At 32.1% G+C, this 23,780-nt stretch overlaps 1 protein-coding gene across 5 annotated transcripts in view; it reads left to right on the plus strand.

The window, feature by feature from the left end:
- Positions 1–23,780, plus strand: part of LOC148618760 (BAI1-associated protein 3-like) — an 87,769-nt gene that overhangs the window by 47,292 nt on the left and 16,697 nt on the right. For all 5 annotated transcript variants that reach the window (XM_088577946.1, XM_088577947.1, XM_088577944.1 and 2 more), the window contains 9 exons: positions 5,785–5,862; positions 16,239–16,406; positions 16,673–16,739; positions 17,319–17,574; positions 20,662–20,706; positions 20,963–21,131; positions 22,162–22,365; positions 22,959–23,062; positions 23,557–23,674. In XM_088577946.1, the coding sequence (XP_088434072.1) occupies positions 5,785–5,862; positions 16,239–16,406; positions 16,673–16,739; positions 17,319–17,574; positions 20,662–20,706; positions 20,963–21,131; positions 22,162–22,365; positions 22,959–23,062; positions 23,557–23,674 (1,209 nt within the window). The remainder of the gene's footprint in view (positions 1–5,784; positions 5,863–16,238; positions 16,407–16,672; positions 16,740–17,318; positions 17,575–20,661; positions 20,707–20,962; positions 21,132–22,161; positions 22,366–22,958; positions 23,063–23,556; positions 23,675–23,780) is intronic.

Genomic DNA, 23,780 nt, shown 5'->3' on the forward strand with positions numbered 1-23,780 from the left:
CACTCTGATATTAAGCTATCAGTTGTGTTTATGATACTATAGGAATTATGTTTTAGAATGTACAATACTTTTTTCATATAAAGCCTTGTAGAAATGATATTTGAGACAAGGTTATAAAAATATGATTTGTTGGCAAAATAAGAGCTTTTGCCCTGATAAGGAAAAAGCAAAACGACAGCGCATTTGGTCCATATTCCTGCCACTATCTAAGCGATCATGTTAAATCAATTCGTGAATTCAGTGTTATTTTGCATACTTAACAGCTTAAAAACAAGAACACGTTATCTAAATCATAAGTCATTACTTCGAATATGATAATAAATGAAAAAGAAAAACAATGAACTCGCTAAAAAAAAGAAAGAAGTGCATGGTATGAAATAGCATTACATCAACGGAACGCTTGCTCCTTATTTTTTGTCAATTTACAATCTGTTGCTATGAGAAAAAAAAATGACCAGACAACAAGTTTTAAAAAGATTTACCCATTACATTGGGTGTTTAGAACCTAGAGCTTTTTTCCCCTCTCGTTTATTAGTTTTAAATGTTAATATGAGCAGATCAAACGAACATATTACAATCAAACTAAAATATGACTCACTGATTTTTCTAAATGTATGTTTGATATGAGTACACGTTCTACTTTCTGTTCAGTTAACTTTTCTCAAAATCCTCGAGTTTTTACTTCTGAATAGTGCTTTTTCAACTATGGCACCTGAAATCTGATCGACTGATCAGAAAGGTTATATGAACGAAATATATAGAATGGAGTTTTGTGAAAATCAAATACAATAACTTAATCGAACATTTAGTAGTCGCAATTCGTATTAAATTGGAACATATTCAAGTATACCTTTGAAGATTGTTTAGACTTCATTTTATCAATGATGTGCATTTGTTCTTAGCCTTTTTATGATTTTAGTAATAATGTTACAAACTACAAAAAATCGGAGTCAACTAAGCCTTCCTAGTTCATAACGAATAAAACCAGCATATAATGAGTCAGAACAAGAGTTGTTTTCGTAACATAACTAGTCAATAGATCAATTAGTTTGTACAACCATTGTTTTTAGTCAGGAAAAAAGTTCCATTTGAGTACCAAACACTGATGTAATAGGTTTACGTTAATTCTTGATGATTTCGATCATTTCACGGTAATGTTTCTCAGATTGAATATCGACATAAATTTGTGTTTTTTTCTGGAACAAATATATTGCAAATCACAGATATAATTATCGTAATATACTTCAACATAGGAACGACCCTAGCATTTTATATTATAAAAAAGGTTGTATGTAAATCTCAAGCCAATTTCATTATATACATTCAAATGTTTACACATTTCAAAGGACAAAAACAAATCCAGGGAATCAAGATAAAGACAATCAAGATAGAGACAACAATAACACGGTGCAATGGATCTACTGTAAGATGTTAGAGTATATTGATTTAACATAGAAAAACATTAAGTATTGTGTTAAAGCATTATATGTTGGTCTGAACTCACAAAAGGTGTTTGTTTCATGTTCTTTAGTGCAAATGCATTACAAACATAGAAGAAGTACGCACAGTTTTTGACTTATATGTAAATTGGTTTATTATGTCAGGTTTTGAATTTTTTTTTATTGTATTTAAGATTTAAAAAAATACCTTGTTCGAAGTTTAACTTTACAAAATTTTAGTGCATCTGTGTCTGGCTCCAAAATGACGTATGTATTTGAAATGTAATATCCGAATCTTGGAGCAGATAAGCACAGATAGTTCTGACAAAATGTTGTGCTGACAACTGTACGTCTGGGAACTTTTACACGAGACTTCATAAATGCTGAAGAAAGTGATTGGAAACGATGTAAATGTATAGTAAATTAGGATGAAAAACTAAAGTTTCTACTTAATGTTTTCTATTTATTTTTTATGTAAATGATGCAATGACTTTAATGATTCAAGTTTAATATTTATATTTGATCACTAGAAAAAGATGAATAACACGTACATTGTATCTAATCACATTTCAAAGGGGATTTTTGTTGGCAATAATGTTTTTGCTTTGAAATTTCAACTTTCAATGAAAGTTCAATTTATGCAGTAGATTTGACTTTTATTATGTCAGTAAAATGGTTCCTTAATTCAAACTAAAATAGACAATACCTTTTAAATAGACGATATTTAATTTGTCAGAATAGTTTTCTGATAAATAAATAATGACAACAAAAATGAATTCCCGTTGCAGGTACCCAATGCTTTAATTGTTTACAAATTGTTCAGATGTCTGTATGAATAGTTTATATTTTAAATCATTCCATATTTTGTTCTCAGTAGATATTGTCATAAAATCCAATAGCAACCTAACGTTCTTTTAAGCATAAGTAGTTTGATATTAATAAGATCTATAGTATAATATAATTTGATGCAGTGGTAAAGTCAACGTAGACCGCTTGTGTTGTCTACCAGTACGTATTATTAGAAAATCGTGGACTGACAAGAAATGTAATGATTAACTGGAAAAGAATGTCTACTATTGCTGTATCAGCAATAAATTATAATTCGTTTTAGAATCAGTATTATCATTACAATTGTAGTAAAGGTGGATAAATACAAATACAATTTTACTTAAAAGGAATTTTGTTCTAATTTGATATGTCTATCTTTCACGTACATTACGAATACAGTACGATAAATATGCCATGCCCCGGTAAGACACCTTTTCTTGGCTTCTTGGACTATTTATCTGAAATAACTTATTTAGTTCATCATGTCTCGAAAGGATCATTTCATTTCTATAATGAAAGAATACTTTATATATGTTGTGCTAACATTTTCGATATGTTTGCGTGATGAAGCCAGTTGAGCATCTACATTTTATCCCTGCAATTATTGTATATGTCCCTATTACGTATCAGTAGATCGGAAATTAGATATCATCACCAAGTATATATTACCTTAAGGTAAATTATTCATAAGGGCGTCCGATTACGCACAATTAAATAGACGAGTAGGCGAAAAACGAAATATGAGAAACAAAATTCAACAGCTAAGCCTTTCTATTACAATACAGATTACGGGGGAAAACGGAACTGGAGAAACCAATTAATCTTACATGCCGTGGTAATTGTGCATTATTATAATGTTTAGGCTGAAAAGAAAGCATTTATTGTCAAATCAACCTAAAGCAACTATAAATTGTGGCGGAAAAAAATTATACTTAAGTAAATCAGGGTAAAGTCAAATAAGACAAAAAAAAACATATGCGCAAACAAATAAATATTGGAAGAAATCCTAATACGTCTTAAACCTTAGTATAAATTATTTTTATAATTATCATCGACAAATATAGTTATGTATTGATGTGAATCGTATAGTCTGGGGATAAAAAAATGCAATCATCCTGTGAAAATTAACGTTACAGTAAAAAATGGGTCTGTAAATTTAATCTAAAAACGAAGATAAAATGTCATGTTTTAAATGAATGAAATAATATTGTCGGAGAGTAATCAAGGAACCCAAGATTATAGCGGTAATAATACGAATGTAATCCACGGACAAAGACCAGACATTGAAAAAAGACATACACAACAAATAACATAAAGTAACTAAAATCATACATACAAAGTAGCAACATGTTAAAACGCAACAGGAATGAAAACAGAACTTATAGTTTTTCGCGCCTTAGAACCGACTCAGAGAATTCTCAGATTGCAGTTTAACTTTCGATGGATGTTTAGTCAGCGATGCAAATTTCGTTAAAAACCTTGGTGTATTTTTCGACCGAATTTTGGCTATGGATAAACAAAATATTCAAAATATTGTTACTACCAAATTCAAAACTTTGGATGTATTAGACCTTTTATTTCGGAAGATGCTTGTAAAACGCTAGTCATCTCGCCTATAACATCCCAGCTTGACTATGGAAATTCATTGCTATATGGCATAAACAATGTAAATATTTCAAACTTCAACGTGTCCAAAACTCAGCTGCACGTTTGATCACGAGGACTAAAAGACATGAACACATCACACAGGTTCTAAAGAAATTACACTGGTATCCTGTTCAATACAGATGTCAATTCAAACTTTTGATGTATGCTTTTAAGGTTTTACACGGCCGCGTAAAAAAAACTTGGAGCATGGACCAGGTGTACCGCTAGAGTAAGCGTGAATAAAAATTAACAGATATACGTACAGCACTAGAGTTATATGGCTATATATACATACGCTTAAGTCAACTATGCGTGTTTTATATAAAAAAAAATGTAAAAATTACAAACTTGTATCAGTTGTATCTTTAATCTTGTTGAATATAAGTAAATGTCAATGCATCTGAAAGGCGTTTTGCTTTTCATAACAATTTCAGTATATACAAGAAACACACCACAACGAACCAATTAACTATCTTTTTTGTGCAATGTTTTATGTCCCATTCCTCTCTATGTTGAGTAAACAAAATAAGACACAATAGATGGTGCTAGATCAGGTATTCTGTCATATTATATCCTACGTATGATTTCAATGGAGTGCTGAATTATATGACCGTAAATCAAAACGAATGTTATTAGGTTTACGCTGGTGATTATAAACATTTGTCTTCTTTGAAAAACATAAACCCCTTATACTAATTTCATCTTGCTTTTAGTTTTTGAAGTATTTAATGTTAAATCTGTGTGTTATTATTTTTCAGTTGCTTTGTATTTTTTATGTTCTTGACGTCAAATACCTATCTGACATTAAATGAGTTTAGTCTCTTGGAAACGCATTTCGTACGGTCAAGGACAAGGATTTTTACATAAAATGAATTACAGCTTTCTATGCAAGTGCACGAAGATTATTATCAGTCTGAACAATATACGAGATTTTCCCGTAAATCGTTCATCAGAGTCTCAGTACTGTAATTATATTTAAAAACCCATATTTGAACATTTTTTATGTTCTAATCTTTTAAGAAAATTTCAATTCTCATCAAACTATTGAAGGACAATTGTCGTTTGCGGAATATCATTAGACGTAAATATGATTTAAAAATCGGAACAGGATTTTCCAGACTTCTTATCAAATCAATTTAGAGATAATTTCTTAAGATTACAGCTTTTGCTTTGGGTTTATATTGATGTTGTTCGTTGAATCTGATGAAATCTAATTTAAAGAAAGTTTAGATCAAAGTTGTGTCATGTACCGACTGATGAGTCGATGTTCAAAAGGCTTCAATATAGTTTCTTGTACAAAAACGAATAAAGTAGTGTAGCAAATCTTGAACTGAATGCTATTCTAACAACGATGCTGACAGGCCATTTTATAAAAGATTATTGTTTATTCATGCATAAAATACATTTGAAGATCCAAAGGGTTTTCAGGGTTTTTTTAATTGGCCTACATTTTATAAAACACTTGTTTATTATGTGTACACTGTAGTCACCTCTCTCTCTCTCTCTCTCTCTCTCTCTCTCTCTCTCTCTCTCTCTCTCTCTCTCTCTCTCTCTCTCTCTCTCTCTCTCTCTCTCTCTCTCTCTCTCAAAACATAATGATGCAACAATGAATCAATGCACCACTTCATCCTTAGTATAACTATATAATGAGGAACTTAAGAGATTTTAAAAAGTATTTTAGAAACACACTGTTTGTGCAGTGATATAGATGATGTTTTATACTCTGATTGCGGATCGTTCATTGACCTATGAATAACTATTTGTTGTAACATTGATATGAGCCTTGGAACGTTCACCTTTATTTTGATAACGTTTTAACGAAGCAAAGTTTACAAAAAATAACTTCAGCTCTCAATCAATATTTTTTTAGGATGGAGATGACAGACCGCCACCAGCTGAGAACCAGTTTGCAACAAAACCGAAACTTCCACCAATTAGTAGAAAGGAGGTGAGTGATATCATTTATAAGTTTTGGGTATGTTGTTGAAGGTTAGCTATTCTGTAATGGTTGATGTAAGTGTTATCTTTGATAGTGTTTGCCCCGTACATATGACCGGTCAATTTCCATTTTATGACCATACGTATTAGCCAGATAGGTATGCCAATAGTTTTATTTCTTGTGCAGATGGTATGATCAGTTTTAAGACCATGAACAACCAGTTTAAGAGTATTCTGTCAATAAATGAAATAAGGTGTACAATTATGTTCATGAATACATTTATATTGTTTGGCTGTAGTATTTAGCATAATGTTATTGGTAATACCATTTTCATGTGTATAATAAATGAAATTACCAATTGTCTTTGAAATAAAGGTATGAGTGCATTATTTTGCTTCATCTGTCCAATGTGTAAACCTGATCAAATATGTTTTGTTCAAGAAACTACTTCCCCGACATTGTTTGTTATGTAACTATTTTAATTTGTATTTTGTTTAAAGTTTTAAGAATTGAGCTGAAATCAAGTTGGTCGAGGACTCACATTGTTAATACTGAGTTAAATTCACTATCCCTATCCTCTAACTGATGCTATTAATCGTCAAATTTTTATATGATTACTTTATATACTTCTGGGTCAATTAATGCATCAGAAATGTTACAAATTGACCTAAATTATCTTTTTCATACCGTATGTTGAATAAGCAATTATCCACTTTCACAAAAGGTATATTGCTGTGATCAACAATCCAATTGACAACTTACTATATCATTAATACAATCAGTACCTTAAAGTGATGAAGACATTATTTGTTTACCATGAGCATCATTTGTGCGAAATGAAATCATATTCTATAATAACAAATTTGATTAAGCAACAAAACAAAATTAATAAAAAAGGCAAGAGATATTCATTAAACTGATAGGTTTCTCCTCTGCTGTTGATGAATATAACAGTATAACAAGAAGAACATGAAAACTTCTGATATCAAAAAAACCGTGCCGTAGGTTTTCGATACATTTGTATAAAATGAATAATTTTTACCCACAGTTTTGACAATGTTCCTACAATTCATTAAATATTACAGAAGGAGGCCATGATTAGGACAAGGAACATAATCCGGATAAAAAGACTAGACAAGAAAACAAACAAAACACATAAATAATTCAAATCATAAATAACTAGAATAATACAGAATTTAAGAACAAATGAGAATCTTCGACTACACTGAAATATAAGTATGAAATGTGCCATCTTTATTACAAATTTTGGTCGGCCATTTCGTGAAAAAGGTTCTTTTTTTTGTTTTAATTTAACTTAGTGATTGCTTTATAACTATATATAAAATAAAGGAACGAACATTTTACAATTGTATCTGAATTTGAAAGAGTAATCAAGGGAACCAAGGTTATATCGGTAATACAAAAATGCAATATAGGGACAAAGAATAGGCATTGAAAACAGACATACACAACAAATAACATAAAGTAACAAAAGCAAATGAGCAACCCGGACTCCACTAAAAACTGGGAGCATGGACCAGGTACACCGGTATGGTAAGCCTCTTCTGCTTTTCAAGAAACACCCGCCGAGTTGCTCATAAAAAGTCAAGTCCGGGGTAGACGAAAGATGAGAGGAAAACTATGACACGTTGAACAGATCAGTTTTCATGAAAGATGTTTGAAGACTGGCGCGACATTAAATTAAAATATGCAACCTTTTCCCACGCAGGTTATTCGTCAAAATAAATAAAATAAATAAGTTGTAAGCATTGTAAACTTTTTATGTAACATGCACTCATTTCATGTTACTAAAATAATTCACGACAAAAAAAAGAATTAATCAAATAGAAATCAAAATATGCAATCATAATCTCTTTAGACGGCCCTCAACTATATCTATACCATAATTTATTCGGCATTTGATTATGCGCGAACGTAGCGGTTGATGGTATTGAGACCCTTGATGGCATGAAAAATAACACATAAACGTTAATAAGATGTAATGCTTGAAAAAGTCTTTGATCCTCCATTAAAAAACAAATGAACTTTAATGAAGGAAAGTCCCTATAAATTTTGAAACATATTTAACGATTTTTTTCTCGTTTTTTTTTTTCGTAACTATATCTTGCTCAACTAACTAACTGACTAGAGTACATTGTGTACCTTATAGCTTTAATAAACCCAACTAACTTTTTGTTCTTTAGTAATTAATGTATATGCACCTGACAAAATCATTCACTGTTGTCGCCTTTAAAAACCTATGAAACTTTTTTCTGGCATAGTAAATAGTTTTTTCCATCAATACTCTTTAAAACCGCATTATTCAACCCTTCCGATAACGTTCGTAATGTTCATGTCTTACTGCTATTTCTTAAGTAAATGTACTTAAAGTAATGGAAAGATTTATCAATATGCCTTTAAGCGTCCATAAGATAAATTCTAGAAGATATTTAATATTTTTTGGCGGTTAATTGCTAGCCAATTTCTCTTTCATGGGAAAACATTCCATCACCTTAATGAGAAAAGACAAATATGTTATAAATGTAATCTAACGCACACATTTTAAATCCGGGACCACGGAGACACAGTTGTTTGTCTTTTCAGTCGGGACTATACTTTCTTCCATGCAGATGATTATATTCAAGCTAATCGTTTTTGTGGGTATTTTTTCCGTGAAATTGTACAGTGATTTGCAAGCATTTATTTTTGTAACAGTGGGAACTATTACCTTGATGTTATGTTATAGGGTTAAAATGGTAACGATACAAAGAGTAATCAAGGGAACCAAGGTTATAGCGGTAATCAAAAGAATGTAATCCAGGGACAAAGACCAGACATGGAAAATAGACATACACAACAAAGAACATAAATTAACTAAAATCATACATACAAAGTATCAAAGGCAAATGAGCAACTCGGACTCCACTAAAAACTGGGAGCATGGACCAGGTGCACCGGTAGGTTAAGCGTCTTCTGCTTTTCTAGAAACAACCGCCGAGTTGCTCATAAAAAGTCAAGTCCGGGGTAGACAAACGAGAAAAGGAAAATTATGACCCGTTGAATAAATCAGTTTTCATGGTGCAGATGGATACACCATAACGTTCCACGAGTTCGTGATGACGACCATAAAACTTCTGTAATGATAACTTCAATCTTGTAGCAACATTTCCAGAAGCCTATTTGTTAGAGTTCTAGCGCGATACAAAAAGGTCTGGGTATTTTCGGCAAGCTCTGGCATAACGTGTGAGTTGTGATATGAACACTCCATACGCAGGTGCCGAAGGGATGTTGCCACAGATGAAAGGAAAGTTGAAAATTCTGAATGAAAAGTCATCACGTTTGTCGTAAAGTTTGGTCAATAGTTTACCTTTACCATCGGTGTCTAAGTGTAGGTCAAAATATGAGGCTGACTTCACAGTGTCTGTAATATCCTTTATCTCAAGTTCTTTCGGGTAGATGCGATGTATCAAATCACCGAAATTTGGATTGTTTAAAGATAATACGTCATCTATATAGCGGAAACTGAGATTGAAGGATCTAGCCAAACGATATTCTTTCTTTCTGATCAGATCAGCTATAAAGTCAGCCTCATAAGAGTGAAGGAATATGTCAGCAAGTAAAGGAGCGCAATTTGTTCCCATTGGAATGCCGACCGTTTGTTGAAAAACACGTCCACCACACTGGACAAATATGTTGTCAATAAGCCTGATGCATCAGGATGCGTCAGACTTATACGTGCAATACAATTTTTTAAATGAAGCATTATTTAGTTTGATATTTGTTATTAACGAGGTATAGACATTTATCTTAATTTTAAGTGACTTTGTTCTGTAAAAACCATTCAAACTTTAAAAAAGTAACAAATCAAGACGTTATTTTCTAAATGAAACGTATAACAACCTATGTTTAAGAAATTAAAACACACGTCTTATAATTTTGTCCCCAGAAGAGCGAAAGAAGTAGGTTTAGTTAACGCGTGGAATCTCTTCCTTAATGTTTCTGGTTGATGTACGACTTTATAGAAACAGTGATAAAAGTGGTTGTTTTCTTTCCATGCATTTTCTGTAATTAAGTAAAAAAGTCTCAGCATTATTGAGTACGAACCAAATATGTCAGTCAAATCAAATTACATGTAGCGTGATGCCGTAACTCCAGACTATCCCTGAAATTATGCAATAACCATGTTTGTGGAGCTTTGAGCAAATGAAAAACAAAAATAGTCTAGAATCTTATTTGACATTTTGACATTCTTATGAGTTTTGATTACAAACTTATAAAAAATGATTATTATTTAACAATTATTTAACAAGATGACTGGAAAATAATGTGAAATCATTGAATTGTCTTAACTTGATTGACAAAGGATGTAAGCATTGTGAAATAATCACAACTAACTATGCAGTCTACAGAATACCAAAAAAAAAAAAAATAAAAAATAAAAAAAAAATAAAAAGCCTGTCCTCATTAAACCTAAAGATACCACAATAAGTCCTTTGAAAATGTCTTCTAATTTTAAGAAACAAGTGAGTTCTGTTCATTTAATTCTAGTATATTACAGACAAGCACATTTCTTTCTAAGAAATTTGGTAAAAAAGAGTAATCAATGGAACAAAGGTTATAGCGGTAATCAAAGGAATGTAATTCAGGGACAAAGACCAGCCAGTCATGGAAAACAGACATACACAACAAAGAACATAAATTAACTAAAATCGTACATCCAAAGTAACAAAAGCAAATGAGCAACTCGGACTTAACTAAAAACTGGGAGCATGGACCAGGTGCACCGGTAGGGTAAGCATCCTCTGCTTTTCTAGTAACACCCGCCGATAAAAAGTCAAGTCCGGGGTACACGAAAGAGGAATGGAAAAGTATTACACGTTGCACAAATCAGTTTTCATGGCGCAGATTGGTGTTATACGCTAACTAATATTTGATTAAAGGAACAACAAAGAACATTTATATGAAGACATGCATTTTAATAGTCACATGACTGAAGGAATTTTAGAAATTGGCCGTTTTATGTACTTTAAAAAGAAGAGATTATAAGATATTAAATTACTAGTTTCTTTTCGTATTTCACATGACTTTTTGTATGCTTTATACGATCTTGCGATGTTTGTTATCATTGTGTTATTTGCTATGTCAAGTTGGATAGCATTCGTACGTATTGCTTTCATAAAGCTTTATAAGCAGTTTCAAGTAGTCGTATGACACTATGTCTTCCACAAAAAACTATTTATTAAAATTGGTACCTTTTCCCCTGACAATTCTATTATCATGGACACAATCAGCGTAAATTGTATTTGTGTCTTTATTTTGCAAACAAGAAATTACGGTTTATTTCGTTAGTAATCAGCTTGACAAAGGAAACACATTGTACATTGAGGAAATGGATACCAACGACACAACGTACATCTTTGTTTCTTAGTATTATAGTTGTTGGTATTATTTTTTTTGGCATTCCAAAGGGCATAAATCAATTTTCCATTTTTTGCCAATTTATTCCTCCATGCGTTCGCATCGGAACTTAATCGGTAGCTTTTGAATGACAAAAATTTGTGAAGCTAGTTTTATATGTCGACGATGTTTAATCCATCAACTACCGTATAGCGGGTTATTTTCGATTTTGAAGGCCAAACGTCTGGAAGATATTTTCGTGTTTTTTTCGCGGTCTGAAGAGGTGTGACAAAATATTTTCGCGGGTGAAGTCCTATGTATACGTTTTTTTTTACCATTGTTTCAAAAATATTAGAGTCTGAAGGAAGCTTCATAAGATTTTTTCATGCTACGTACGGTACTTTCTGCCAATTTAGGAAACTTTCTTGACGGTAGCAGCTGGACCATTCTGCGAACAATATTTTCCAATTTCGGCACGATCTTGAGGTGTGTAAGCCAGATAAGTCCCACGTTTTGATGAGGCTGGAGTTTTAGCCGAACTTTTACTTGCATTATTTGACGAACTTCCAATTATTTCACTGACTAGGTTATTTGCCTTCTTTAAAGCACTGGGTCCTACTATATCAGCCAATTCAGAATTTTCTGAAGGTACAATGTTTTTGGGTTTGTCAAAAATCAGAATACTCATTTTCGATTACTGATACCCTTTACACATAACGATCGTTTGAAAACAAATCGGTGATTATAATTTACAAAAGTATAATGGATGAGAACTATTTCTTCTCACTTCTTAAATTTACTCATTAATCTCATTAATCTATCTACCGTTAATACCGGAAATTAAAAGCAAAGTTTCCCTGTAAAGTACCGAAGTTTCGTATTAAGAAATGACCGTTAAGTCGGCATAAAATTTCGCGATTTTTATTTTCGCGGTTGTTGCCGATCCGCGAAAATAAGCGAAAATTGAACCCCGCGAAAATAACCCGTTATACGGTATCCTGCATTTGCTGTAGTGATCTCGTTAATATATTATCCAGTGCTGGAATTAAAGAGACAACAGGAACATCTTCCTCTGTCTTCATTGTTTGGACCAATCAATTTTAATGACGTCATAGTTCCAAACCAGGTTATAATAAATAACACGGTTTAACCAACCATTTCATATTTTTTCTTTTCCTGGTTTTTCAATGGTTTTTCCATGTACTATTGAATATCTTTTTCTAAAACTATGATTATGATATAATGAATTCTGTAATTATGTTAATACCTTTATTTTACTTACATCTTGTATCTGTACATCATAAATAAGTAATGTGTCGAGTTGTGTAAATGTGGGTAGAACTAAAAAGATCATCTTGACAATGTTTTTTATTCGATTTTTTTTATTTCACATTGAGGTGATATAATAGATAAAGCATAACTTAGTGTGATGTTCACATAGTAACAACATACATCTTGTCATTGCATAACAATCTTGTAAAGTAGTAAACTTACAATTCCCAATACTTTAACATTAAGAAAACTTAAATAATTCATTAAGAGTAAATTGAATCTTATAAGGCTAATGAATATTGGTTTACATTAAAATGTGTTTCACGAAATATATTTGTGGCGCATATCTATCCACGTGATCAATTCATTATGGCAAATAGTTGTTTCACTACATAAAATGGCATGTTTGGTGTATGAGTGCGGATCAGTTGTTAAATGTATTGCTTTGGGTAGCTACTGATTGGTGAATTGTATACCTTATTTTCTGTCATAAATAGATTGGCCTAAAACCCACCGGCATCCCTTTTTTTAAATTTTCTTACTTATATAATATAAACAGACTTGATTTATATTAACTAATAAGTGCATCACAGCCAACATTTAAAGTAACTCTAAAATACAAAAAAAAAAAAATAAAACCCGTCACCTATTGTAAATCAAAGATTGAAGTCTTCAAAGTCGCTAAGCGTCAAGTATTCACTGTCACTGATTTTGACATACTTGAACATCCGAAATGGTACAAATGTGATATGCTCTAAAATCGCTAAAATCTTGGTTTCCTTGATATTATGGCGTACTCTTTCATAACCTCAAAGACGCGAATGGCTATATATAGATATCGGTGTCCTGATAATAAATATGACCATTATATAATCAATTGTAACGAACGCCCAGGGGCGGATCCAGGATTTTAGATTAGTGGGTGCATGGTTAAAATTTTTTGAGGTTCAATTTTTGAAATATTCTTCTAGAGGGAGTGCAATTTATCTTTTGTGGTAAAATTAGCACGAAATTAAAGTTTCAACCTAAAACCGCCTAAATCTACCCTTGATAACCAATGCTTTGCAAATTTTGGGGGTGGGGCGCACGCCCGTCACGCCCCCGCCTGAATCCTGTGTTTGAATCGGAAACTGGGTAATGTTGCATAAATTCAATGCTAACCGATCATTTTATCTTTTAATGTAAACTTCCCATTCTAATACAAGCAAAAAACAAGCATAGACGTGTATATGTTTTAAAAAAGGTATATGTATGTTGTAGCGATCTTTGGGTCGATTACAATATTGACAGGAAACCAGTTTATGAACCAGATTAAGCAGCTGACAATGAATATTCATAAATACAGGGGCGTGCTAATGTATATAACCTATATAGTATCAGTGCCTTAGTGCCGGAACCGGAAACCGGGTAATGTTCAAAGCTAACTGATCATTTCATGTAAACTTCCCGTTCCCATACAAGCAAGAAACACATGTAAAACACACGTGTATGATATTTAAGAGGTTCATTTTTTATCTCGTATGAAACTATGACGCCGTGGCGGTGAACACGGTGAAGATCAGCTGGATTATGTGGTGTATAATTACGCATTAATGCAAATCATATGCGAATATTAAATACAGAAATTACGAGTGCAAGAAGTTGCTAACACTGTTAGCGACTTTAAAAAAGCATGCTACATCGAATTATAAAGTTTGTTTGTGTAATTACGCCTTAACACTTAATTGGTGTGACAGAAAAAACACATAGATTATTTTAGTTCAGGTCAGGAAAAAAATAAAGATGCAGGTGTACAATTACAATGTTGTACAATATACTAATATTGCAAGCAAATAGGTACACAATAAAATGCAATTATTACTTATTAAACTATATGTACATGATGATACATGACATTTCATTTTAGCAACACAACAGGGTGATAACTCTTGAGCGCTATAAACAAACCCACGTAGAAACTATCCATTATTCAGAACTATATAAACAAGCTCATGGTGACAATTTCAGGATGCGATTGATGTCTCAAATAATTTGTTCCTGGTGCAAACGAAAACATAAAAATTACATTATCTTTATTAGGGAAGCTTGCTGTACTTTAGATCTTTAGTTTATAAGTCATAACATATGTACAAAACGTCCTCATGTTGAAGTTACCGGACGATCAAAACCATTCATTCCTTAATTGGCTCCTGTAATTTCCAGCACATTGTCTATGAAAAAAAACCATACTTTTTCGTTAACGTACAGACAGGGTTTATTATTGAATGATTAAATGAACTATTCTGTTACATCATAAATGTTTGGTGGTTCTAAAAATTTCCTTAATCTAGTAGGTAAGACTCAGGATCCATTTAAAGTGTAATAAGTATCTTGATCTGTTTAGTTTGTCACCTTTTCCTGTTCTCGGTTTTGTTCTCGTTCTAAACTTTTCCGGTCATGACCTCTATGTCCTTTGGCCTTGTCCTTTTGTACTTACGTGTAGCATGTATATGTGCATGTTTTTCCAATAGAAAATGTATCGTGCTCTATTTTTGCCTTTATGCCACTATACCCTTACTCGAACTCAATGTACCTGTATGTACTTTTCTCTGAGTGAGTGTTTTTTTTTTTCACGGCCTAAAAAAAACTCTTTTTTTCGCATGGACTAAACATTGGCTAAATAATATTTAACAAACAAGATGATTTTTGATCTTGGCTTGTTGACATGTGGATGTTGAATGTTGGGCTGATATGCCACATACATGACCAACAAAATTAAGATATTTTAAATGTTGAATTACTTTGAGATAAAGTAACACGCCATGATTGCATTAATATATTCTGGACCTTTTACCTCGACTTTTGTTACTTCAATGGAAATGCTTAATCATTTTCCGTATTTTGACCTAGGCCATAGAGGGTAGCACGTGGATGTGGATAGAGAAGCGATTTGTATTATGACCTTTTATATGACAATGAACTTAACATAACTATATTATCTTTTTTTTCAAAATTATATTCCCCGTCAATAACTGTAGCTGTCTGTAGACCTACTCCGCAGTTTGTTGTTATTTTGGGGCATTACAATTGTTTGCATTCTGGCTTTCATGAACTATTGCGTACTCGACATTTTACCAGTAAGTAGGTGAAAGAGGCCGTAGTAATGACCCTACTGTGAATGGTAATTTTAATCTGTATGTAGTAGTTTTATTTGAACAATCCTATTATATAACTATAGAAAAGTACAGCTTGTCAAGTTACAATTCAATTATATATAGACTGATCACACTCGTGCCATTACTGATTAAATAACATTCAACATAAAATTCTCTGACATTTCCGAAAACTATAGATAATTAACAAGACGAAATCTGATGTTAGTAATAGCAAACTAAAGGCTATTTTATATATGTATTTTATAAAGATTTTGACTATAACTGGGGCCAATTTTAAAAATATTTAATTGTCTGAAATTTTCGTAGGAGTATAAACCAAATGTAAATGTGTGAAAAAAAACGTTAGGGAAATAAGGGTAGCAACAATAATGATGTTAGAACATTAAATTATTTCGATACCACTTTTAGACTTTTAGACATTTTAAAAGTGTAATTAATCACAAATGACTTTTATTCATGATTATTCTTAGTTTTCTCTTAAAATAGTAAAATAATATTAAGTTTTCCATAGACATGTGCATACACTGACTGATAACTAAAATCTTATTTTTTTTCTTATAGTTTGAGCTGCTCTACATTGAAGTTCTTTATACAATAAAACATAAGATTGGGACTACATCTGGTAGTCATCTCCCTTACATGCAAGATCTATATCAGTATGCCCAGGAATCATTCCGTGTAACACCAGAGGACCATGCACGGTTACTAGCGAAGGCTACAGAGGAAAAGGTATAACAAACTTGTTCTATGAAAGCATGTGCTTCCTGAGGGTTAATTCTGATTTTAACATTTATTTTGTATTGTTAGTATAACACAGCAAATAATAGAAAAGAAACATAAAAGCAATATCAGATAATGAAAAAAAAACTAAATAGATACAAAATTATCTATTTGTACACACTATGTAACCAATGTCTAACAACCATAAAAACACCATATGTTTTACTCAGCTAGTCCTATTACGTGTTTCTGTTATTGATGTTATTTTATTCTAGCCTCCTATTGTTATACTGAATGTTACCGTCCTGAAAGCAAGAGACTTAGAAGCTAAGGACGCAGATGGTAAGGCAGTCGTTTGACGTATATGTCGACAAAAATCGTCCGCTGTAGGATGATTAAAAAAATAAAAACTATGGCCTAAACGTGAAACAAAGACGATTTACTAACACAATGTAGTGAAACAAATAAAAAAGATTACGCTTGAGAACTAAACATGAGGGAAACAAGACGTCACACGAAAAAACTCAAACACCACCAATATGGCCTTCACAAATAAAAAAAAAAGAAAAAAAAAGGGTAAGCATGTCCTGCTCCGCCAGCAACACCAGCCATATTGCAAGTGAGTTTAATCTTGTACTAATCCGGCAACAATAATGTAGCACCCCGACACCGGTCAAACACAATTCACACTATGGCGAAATCATTCATGTCAATCAAAATGAAGTTTAAATATTGTACTTTTTGAATTGTAATAAACTAATTACATAACTATGATATGGTCAAAAATATATTCTGCTGAAATTATAACTGTAACATTAGAAACAAAACTTTAAAGTATAAGTTGTCCTAGCACTATGTTAACAGCTAAGTATATTGTTTAGATAAAAGTAATAACCTATGTCTGGATGGAATATATTTTAGGTTTCAGTGACCCATATTGTATGTGTGGTATTGTCCCAGGAAGACGATTGGACGAGAATGCATCTGATCAAGGAGTATTCTCTGACGAAGATGAACATGAGAGTCGGGAACGAAAGAAAAGTACAAGCGGTAGAAAATTTTCTTTGTCAAGAAAGAAAGACAAATCTGCTCGGAATATGGTTCCAGCCAGGTTGATTAAAGCATCTAATGTTTGTCACAATACAATAAATCCCGAATGGAACGAAAAATTCAGATTGTAAGTACATTACCGTTGAAGTTTACTTAAACATTTACAAGAATACTTACCTTTCAATGTACTCCTGAAGTTATTGACAAAGTTTCAACCTTAAAGTAGCCCGTCCATGCATTTTTTCTAAAACTACAAAACTTATTTCGTAAATATTATAATGAGAATGGGAATGGTGAATATGTCAAAAGAGACCGTATTCCCACCATGAATATAAAATGTAAGCTCAAGACCACCAATGGCACTTCAATGAACGACGAGGAAACCCTCACACCTTATAGGGCAGGCTTCAATTGGCCCCAAAACAACATTATATGAAAGTACAGAGAAATGGTTGCCTGTATATACTCCGGCAACATTAAAAGTAAACTAAGTGAAATCGAAACAATATATAGAGAGGCAGAAATTCCTGACTTGGGACTTAAAAAAAGTGGCGGGGTTAGAGTACTTTGGCATGGTCACAGCCCTCCTTTTTTTTAAAATCTGGCCACTGTGAAAAAAAATATATTACAAAATTAAACTCACCTTAAATCAGTTATAATAGTCTAAGTCCCTTGTCGAAACAGAAATAAAGAAACTGATTATACATTACAGAAATGAACAAAGAAAGGACTACTAGTTGTTACCTAACATGCCAGCCCCAGACCAGTTTAAACCTACAAAAAGTTATGTCATCATCGTATGTAAAATCAATCCCAATTTTCCCAATGAAGGGTTGAGAACCACGGTACATCACAACTCATACATTAAGGACAGAACGCGTGTCATACCGAAAACAACTATATAATTATATGTGAACGTGAGACCTGATGAACTAGTTATTGTTAAAACCAAAAAATGCCATCTTTTTTCAACAATATCATAAAATATCCCTTACGAACTAGCCTTTTTACAGTTTAGTCAACGTGTTGTGTGAAAATTGAGCTTTTCGTGCTTTGTAAAGATTATTACGATGAAATATAGCGTGGGAGATACCCGCACGTATCGCCAACAAGTACCTCTGTATTTGAGAACGAGTTACTTGTATCGGTGGAAAAAAAATTGTAAATGTTTTACGAGGTTGATATCAAAAAAGTAAATGTAGTAATTTCTCCGTTCCATGAAGATTTATTTTGTTAAAATCCGAAGGGTTTTCATAAATTGTGACTCGTAACAATACAGATCTCTGATTACATGTGAGAGGTAACAACGAATTTATATTACTTAACTATTTTACTTTCTGTGAATTGAGTCAGTTGGAACATAGATGAATTGTAATTTCTTTTTATAGAATATAAAATTTAAGTCAAATAACAACAATATTATCTGCAGCTTTGCCAGCAGGAATGAAAAAAATCCTTGCCGAGTTCATTCAATTTGTGGTCTATTCTAGAAATATGGCTTTTATGTTCTTTATTAGGAATAAATTGTTCTTTAAAATTTTTTATTCGGATGTCACTTTTTCATAACTGTTTTGAAGAGAAAGGATCTTAGGTTTTCTTATCTACTTTCTAACGCTTATTCCACTTTGTACGATACGAATGGAGTGAGTCCTGAATAATGTTATGACATTTATTTCAGCTGATAGTGGCTTGAGGACGAAACTTGTGTACTTTTTTTAAGAAATGTTTCCACCTCTAGGTCGTTAACGACATTCATATTACCAATTATAATATGGGAACTGGGACCATAAATATATGTTGAGTTACTGCAATTTCAGGATATTGGTGTGTTTTCCTTAATGATCACAACTTTGCATAGTTCATAATGATTAAAGACAAATTTACAGGTTGGCTTTTTGTAAGTATAGCAAACGGAAGGGAGTTCGGTATTATTAAAATGAGCAGGGATAGTTTCCTGAACTGTATGATCATTCAAAATAGCAGAAATGTTGATAAAATCAAAAGCTTTATTGATATACTTAGTTTTTAGTTAGGATTATCAATTTTCGGGAAAAGTTTTAAAAAACAGTAGGCAATCATAATTTGAATAATTTCCTACTTTGAACTGCTGAACGAAATTTCATTACATTCTTCTAGAAGTGTAATCTAGTTGCTGTTGTTGGAAATATTTGGTTAATAGTGGATGACGTCCATTGTTAATAGTTGATGACGTCCATTGTTACTAGTTGATGACGTCCATTGTTAATAGTTGATGACGTCCATTGTTAATAGTTGATGACGTCCATTGTTTTAAGAAATTGTAATCAGGTTTGAAACCATAGTACTGTTATTTCGTTCGATGTATATTATGATTTAATCTGCGTCCTTTAGACCTGTTACTACCCATTGGTTCAGAAACTGAATAAAACTGTTGACTTAATTTGTTCTTGAGATGTTTTCAATTCCAATGATATTGTTAAGTCAGAAAGGGTATTATTAACCGTTTGTAACTTCCGTACCATTCCAATTTTCCCAATCTACGGGAATGACGGAATTTGGAATGAAATTCTCAGACTGTCGACTGTTTTTAACTATTTCCAAAGATTGAACGGTAAAATATTCAGTGTCATGATTATGCTTTTTACAATGCTTGTAAATGACACTTTTGAACATTTTTGGTCTGTTGAAATGAAACAGATATTTCTGTGTACGTTAAGATAAGTAAACGTTTCACCCACATATTGAATGCAACATCCCGGTTTGCTTCATGTAAGTAGTTAAATCAAATGGTTTGATTACTATGTACAGGAAATATTAACAATATATATAGTTAAGAGACAGTTAACCCCAGTATTAATTTTGGAATAGTATTATTAATTGTGTAAATGGGGAATGGTTATAATGTTTCTGTAGACAAACAATCAAAATATGTATTTTATAGAAAAGTTAAAACACATTTTAGTACTGAAGGCCAATAAAAGATTAATTACCTTTTTCATTTGTCATACAATGAGCATCTTTTGACCCGAAGTTATTTAATGTCATAAGATATTCAATATAAGATAGTTATTATTTACCTGGAAATAACCATTATAACAGGGACCGGAAGTTTATAAAATGATACCTGTAATTTTTTTTTTTTTTTTTTTTTTTTTTTTGTATTTTACCTTTAATTATTAGAGCAATGAACGAAAGCATTATAACTGTGAATGTTTTTTTTCTCCATAACTTACAGTGATTTAGAAGATGTGAATACTGATAGACTTCACCTGGATATCTGGTTAGTTTTATTTCTGATACAAACAATTGTAAGACAGATTAGATATTGCTTAAAGAGAGTGAATCAATTAAACACGAAACAAACAGAAAACTCAAGATGCATGAAGGATAATACAAAAATGTTTAGAATATGAAATGTTGACACATCTTATATTTTCTATAATTAAAATTTACGTGTTTGTTTGCCAACGTACTTCATGAGCTTATGCCAGCGGCGGGCAGAATAAAAAAAAAAAACTCATTGTAAACTTATGTAGGGACCACGACGATGAAGTTTCAGTGTTTGATGCCGCCAAGACGTTAAATGAGGTTCAAGGTCTAAGAGGGCTTGGGAGGTATTTTAAACAAATTGCACAATCAGCAAGAACATCCAAAGGGAGTGGCAGTGTAGATGACTTTCTTGGTTGCCTTGATCATTCATTAAAGGTATTACTAAACAGATAAGGATTTATATAGAATCATGATTCCAACTATAATACTAAGCTGATGTTTCGTTTCAGATTAAGCAAAATGATTCATATTCACGTATCATTATATATATTCAAACTTTTATGCTAAATATTTTCGACCTTTCAGCAGTATTTTTTCGATAAAGGCATACGATAGTGATAGTGATTAGAAATAGACACCCGTACTCCGATCAAGTTACCTACATGTCTAATGATCAAAGTACAGCTATTTTAACAAGTTTTAACTGAGAAGTTTTATTGCTAGAACTAATCTACTGAATAATATACTTTTATAGAATGTGATCCTTTTAACAGATCGACATTTTTGTCATATTAGCAATTGATGTCAGTCCATACAAACTCCTGTTGTAGTTATGTTTTTGTTCAGATTTGTATCAATAATGTTTGTATTATTGCAAATTGATGTCGTGAAATAATGCATTCATCATGTATCTATATCTGATTACGTTATAACGTCATTATAGCGACACATATACTTCAACGAAACAATCACCATTACGGAGAGATTCAATAATTGCAAGAAAGAAAAATCATTGCAAATGTTAAACTGATTAAAATCCATTATAAGATGCCCTCAAAATAATTGTCAACCATAAAAAGTAGTTTATAGAAATGTTATGTTTGAACAAAGCTTTTGACGAATCAAGTTAACACAGAAATGTGGAATCGAAACTTTGCTGAAATGTTAAGTTTTAAACAATACCATGTTTTTGGGGGAGGCAAGACGGGTAAACATAATTATACAACGGAAAAAATTGAAATAAAAATAATAAAAAGCATATTCATGTTGTGTAAATAAATCAAATGAATCATTACTGCTTACTACTATTAAAATCATCTGAAAACATGCCTTTGTAAATTTTCAATTGCACCCACATTTTAAGTTGTCCTTATAACCTACCACTAAACAAATATAGATATTATTAATTGCAATTTGACGGAAACCGTACCAATGATTAAGTTTGATAGCAGATTCGGTATTTTAGGACATTCCGTCTACTGGAATCGAACAATGGTATAAATTAGAAGGAAGGTCTTCGAGGTCATCCATACAAGGTGATATTAAATTGAAGATGAGTCTAGCTACACGCGAAGACCGAGGGTTAGACGAAGATGATAATTGGACAGATGTTCGTCAGCATGAAGATCTAATAAGCATATTTATACAAAATGAGATATCCAGGTCCAGAGTACGTGAGAGTAGAGAGCCGAACAAATGTGATTCATAATGGACATGTCAAAAATTTGTTCCCAATTATTTTTTATACTTACTATCTATAGCAACATACATATGCTTTTGCACAAAGTTTCTATCTTCTGAAGTTTAAACGATCGCAACATTAGGTTGACATCTAGTTTTATGAGCTTTTCAATGATAGTCAAGGAAAACTTTCTTTATTACATAACATTGATACACAGGCATATGATGAACCTGTAATAAATCATTGACAATTGCAGGTGAAAAAAAACGTGCTTGTTCTGAAATTGTAAAGCTGTCATTGTCATGACTCATTAATCATGGTGCTAAAGATTGAATCTTTCGTTGTTCTAACTTAAAAGAATTTTATCTTTTGGTTTCATGTTTCAAAGACTTTCACCATTTATTTTACTTTGAAGTTTAATGCCATCTTCTTGTATCACTTGTCAGCGAAGTCAAGAAATCAGATGAATTGCTTAGTGTGAAATATCAGGAAAAAAACATTAAATTAGACTTGATGGAATTTTATAAACAAATGGAAACTCAACAAATTATTGATCTAACAAAATTTCGATTATTTCACAGGAACAGCCATTAAAGTGGAATGGTACCTTATCTAAAGCTGCAGAAACCATCCTTCATCAACATGCTATACAAGGGGACATAACCGCTGTTCAAATAGCTGTTTGGTAAGCTACATGTTTTTTTCAAAGAATTTGCGAAGTTGCTTTTATTTTGTTTTTGTTTACTTTATGTATTAGGTAAAACAAAGAATAAAGAGTTGTTTTCCCAAATGTATTTGAGGAAACATTTGAAAGAATTCGTAATTATTGTAATAGCGTCGGCCTGCTAAATATTGTTACGCTAAAAAAGGTTTGACTCGATAACGACCGAGAATTTGATCATGAAAACCTATCCTATGGTCATTTAGCTATGTAAGACAATTCGAATCTCGACAGTTTTCCATTTTAAGGATAAAGAAAACCCTTGCTGATATCGCCTTTGTTTCCACTATTTAAATGATTTCATTTCGTTTCAAAATAACTAAAAAACAAACTTAGAATTATCAATATTTGTTACGCATTTATTTTGTTTTTGTATATTATCACACATTATCACTGAACATTTTTTTGCCATTGTTAAAATTTATTCGAGTATATGGCATGTTTTCACAATATTACAGCAGATGGATGGCGTATGTACGGAAACACTTCGAACACACCTTAAGTTACGACCTTTTACTGAGATTACTTTCAAAACTTGATGAACTATGGGCTCCTGAATCTCTTTCAAGAGAAGAGGTAACAGACATATGATGTTTTTACAAAAACTTAACAACTCATTTGTTTAACCTTGATAAACATTATTAGCTCACCTGGCCGAAGGCCATGTGAGCTATTGCCATCA

This window comes from Perna viridis, chromosome 4 (genome assembly GCF_037379345.1).
Source record: "Perna viridis isolate PV_CMFRI_1.1 ecotype Kerala chromosome 4, ASM3737934v1, whole genome shotgun sequence".
NCBI classification, from domain to species: domain Eukaryota; kingdom Metazoa; phylum Mollusca; class Bivalvia; order Mytilida; family Mytilidae; genus Perna; species Perna viridis.